This window comes from Pinus tabuliformis, chromosome 7, assembly GCF_031772625.1.
Source record: "Pinus tabuliformis cultivar Carrire ecotype Pingquan chromosome 7, CPIR1, whole genome shotgun sequence".
Lineage (NCBI taxonomy): Eukaryota > Viridiplantae > Streptophyta > Pinopsida > Pinales > Pinaceae > Pinus > Pinus tabuliformis.
The window spans coordinates 1,230,365,380-1,230,367,116 of record NC_142293.1 but is presented as its reverse complement, the minus strand read 5'-3'; the positions used below and the strand labels follow the sequence as shown (position 1 = coordinate 1,230,367,116).

Sequence of the window (1,737 nt, the reverse complement as noted above, 5' to 3'; positions counted from 1 at the left end):
GTAGCCACACAAGATCTGGTAATACAAGGATAAGGTGGATGAATAACTTCCTTGCATGATCCTTACATTTGTGAGGTGGTCTTTGATGGGCCCAACAGCCTTTGCAGGTCTCTTGCCTAGAGAACCAGTTGGAATATTTGCTACAATGTGTTAGGGCTGAGATACTGAAGTAGAACTGGAAGCAAGCAAAGCACAATCCTTGTAAAAGTGCCCAATTTTGTGGCACCGAAGAAATCTGTAGGGTAACCCCTCGTAATATGGTATCTAGATGCGACATGTGTTCCTCCATTAAATCTGGAAATTTTCCTCTAAGCCTTCTTGTGCATCCAAGTGCACCAGGATGTGAGCCATTGCCATATTCTCGGTAACGATGTATGATTTATCATAGTTTAGGAAGGTCCCCAAGGCATTACCAATTCTCTTAAAGAAATCCTCAGACCAAAAATGAAGCAAAAGTCCTGGCAGTTGAACCCAAATCAGACCAGCCCCCAAATGCTCGCACTCTGGGTCAAATAGAGGACTCCATCTCTTGATTAATACCGGTGCAAGCTCAATGTGCCAGTACTTTGATAGGAACCAAGGGATGATTTCAGGCCGCTGAAAGCATATGGCGAACCAACCATAGGATAACATAACCACCGAAGGGAGTTCATCAAGCATCTGGCCCCAAATTTCCAAAATCCATTGTCTCAATTGAGCAGCAATATAAGACCTCCCCCGGACTTGACTGACTAGTACCCTATCAGTAGTGTCGAGCACATCACCCATATTTAGGTCTTCACCAAAAGTTAGTGAAATCTTCCTTCTCCCAGCCTTAATGCCTTTGAACTTCTAAATAGTCTTGGCTGACTTTCTAGAGAGAGGGTTAACAGAGGGATTGGATGTTGTACCTTGTCCAATACTAGCCCTAGGTCCCTCACCTAAATCAGGTGGCAAAAGTGAGGTGCCTTCAAAAAAACTCGATGTGGAAGGGTTGGGAACCAGAGGAGGTGAGATGGGGGTGGAAAGATTCGATGAGAGAGGAAAATGGGGGCCCAGGTCCTAAGGGTTATATGGGAAATGGTTCATAGAGGAGGAGAAATCTGATAGATCCAGTGAGAAGGAGGCTAAGGACGGGTCCAAACAAGATGCAAGGAACTAGAGCAAAGCTGGAGAGGATTGAGAATAGTTAGAGCCTGGAAAATAGAAAGAAGCATCCGGTGAACCAGAAACTAGAAACATTGATGATGATGGACCGACCGATGACACAAAATGTTGATCTGGGGGGCAAGGATGAGAAAAAATTAGCACCGAGATAACCCTAGGGTCACTCACCAACGTCCTAGGAAGCTATAAGGAGATGTTTGAGGAGGTGACCAACAGTTCTGGAGGAGAAACCATCCAAATAGACACAGATTCATAATGATCCTCAGATTAATCAACCATATCCACCTCCATCTCAGTCGACAGACAATGAAAAGAGGTCTGCACAAAAACCGCGTCGACCGACAGTTTCCCAGACAATGTGCCCGACGTGTGCCCTAGTTGCTAGAATAATGGAAAATGGACTATGAACACAAAGAACTACAGTCATATAGGGAGAAATAGTAGGAGCCTAACCCCATTCACGAGTTGTAGGTGCCCTGGCAGAGTGCGATCGTGATCCAAAACCAAGCGATCGCAAAGGCTCCATCCTTCCAAGTCCTTCTCACCTCATATCTAATGATATACTATTACAATCATTTTTTTTCCTTTTAT

The 1,737-nt window shown here is 44.7% G+C and overlaps 1 protein-coding gene across 1 annotated transcript; it reads right to left on the bottom strand.

Moving 5' to 3' along the window:
- Window positions 1-288: 288 nt before the first annotated feature.
- On the bottom strand, window positions 289-768 carry LOC149251823 (uncharacterized). The gene has a single exon (XM_089453999.1). It carries the CDS (start codon window positions 766-768, stop codon window positions 289-291), a length of 480 nt encoding a protein of 159 aa, XP_089310125.1.
- Between the last annotated feature and the right edge of the window lie 969 nt (window positions 769-1,737).

Bases quoted from the DNA above. Each gene is read 5' to 3' on its own strand.
- LOC149251823 (XM_089453999.1), bottom strand. From the start codon at position 768: ATGGGTGATGTGCTCGACACTACTGATAGGGTACTAGTCAGTCAAGTC.